General features: G+C 38.5%; 1 protein-coding gene across 3 annotated transcripts in view; it reads left to right on the forward strand.

Moving 5' to 3' along the window:
• Window positions 1–1,181, forward strand: part of ripk3 (receptor-interacting serine-threonine kinase 3) — a 12,596-nt gene that overhangs the window by 6,771 nt on the left and 4,644 nt on the right. For 2 of the 3 annotated variants that reach the window (XM_008318076.3, XM_008318067.3), the window contains exons 11-12: window positions 481–517; window positions 612–799. The exons of the other annotated variant lie outside the window; for it this stretch is intronic. In XM_008318076.3, coding sequence (XP_008316298.1) covers window positions 481–517; window positions 612–799 — 225 coding nt within the window. The remainder of the gene's footprint in view (window positions 1–480; window positions 518–611; window positions 800–1,181) is intronic. 3 annotated transcript variants of the gene reach the window in all.

Here is a 1,181-nt window from a genome sequence, read left to right on the forward strand (position 1 = left end):
AGACAGACAGACAGACAGACAGACAGACAGACAGACAGATAGATAGACAGATAGATAGACAGACAGACAGACAGACAAATAGATAGACAGACAAATAGATAGACAGACAGATAGATAGATTAGGGCTGAAAGGCCTCAGTGAGAACAGTGCATTATTTACACTATTTTAATAAGTTCTTAAAGACTGACTGCAGAACACAACTGAAACATCTTTGACATTTAAATGTCAGAAGTTAAAGCCACCAGTACCTCCTGTTCACCCTCTTTCACCGCAGTAAAACTGGGTCAAAAAATTTGAAGTCCACCGTAACTTAAAACAAATTTATTCTCAATTCTTTGCACACCATCCTGAAAACCTAGAGGTGTATCACAAGTGTCATCTTGACCTCATAACAAAAAAAGTCAAACGCAACAATTTAATTAACAATCAGCACCAAAACTATTCAAGGAATCAATAGATTTGCTTCTTTTTTGTTGCAGGAAATTGATTGTGGTCAGGCTGAAGCATGGGTTAAAGGTAAAAAGGAAATTGTTGCTGTAGCTACATGTAGTGAAGGGAAAACGTTTAACGTTTATGATTCAGAAAACATGTTTTTATATTTCTTGTTTAGATCTTCTGCCACCTGAAGAGGGAAGCCGATTCGATGTCCCTAAAATATACACGTCAAAAGAATATGAAATCAAACGCTCCTCCGTTCATCCAATCAGTGTCTCCACATCGCCTCGTACAGCCCAGAAATCAACTCAGTGCAGTGAAGTAAAGGCAGATTGTAAGCAAAACATCACTCAGCCGTTCAAGGTAAATCCTTGGTCTGTCATAGTTAGAAAAATTAAAACTCACAAAATTAATGTGCGTATTTCTTGGTTGATCACTAAGGGACAACATCGCATGTCATTTTGGTCCTAATTAAGGATTGTTTGAGAACTACCTGTACACTATGTCAGCATCAAAACCTAGTTCAGTTCGCCTCGACTTTCGGGGCTCAGAGAAATGATCATAAAAGAAGCTCTGAACGTTGTAGACTTTAGTAGAAGGTCATAGGAAACTGCTACTCACAACAAAGGAAATTGCCACTCAAGCGAACACATACAAGCACAACTGTAGCACTTAGCGTCACCACAGAGTGGCACTATAACCCAATAAATACTTACTCCTGTTGATGATTTGTTGATCAACCTTG

Source organism: Cynoglossus semilaevis, chromosome 1 (genome assembly GCF_000523025.1).
Source record: "Cynoglossus semilaevis isolate Cse_v1.0 chromosome 1, Cse_v1.0, whole genome shotgun sequence".
In the NCBI taxonomy this organism is placed as follows: domain Eukaryota; kingdom Metazoa; phylum Chordata; class Actinopteri; order Pleuronectiformes; family Cynoglossidae; genus Cynoglossus; species Cynoglossus semilaevis.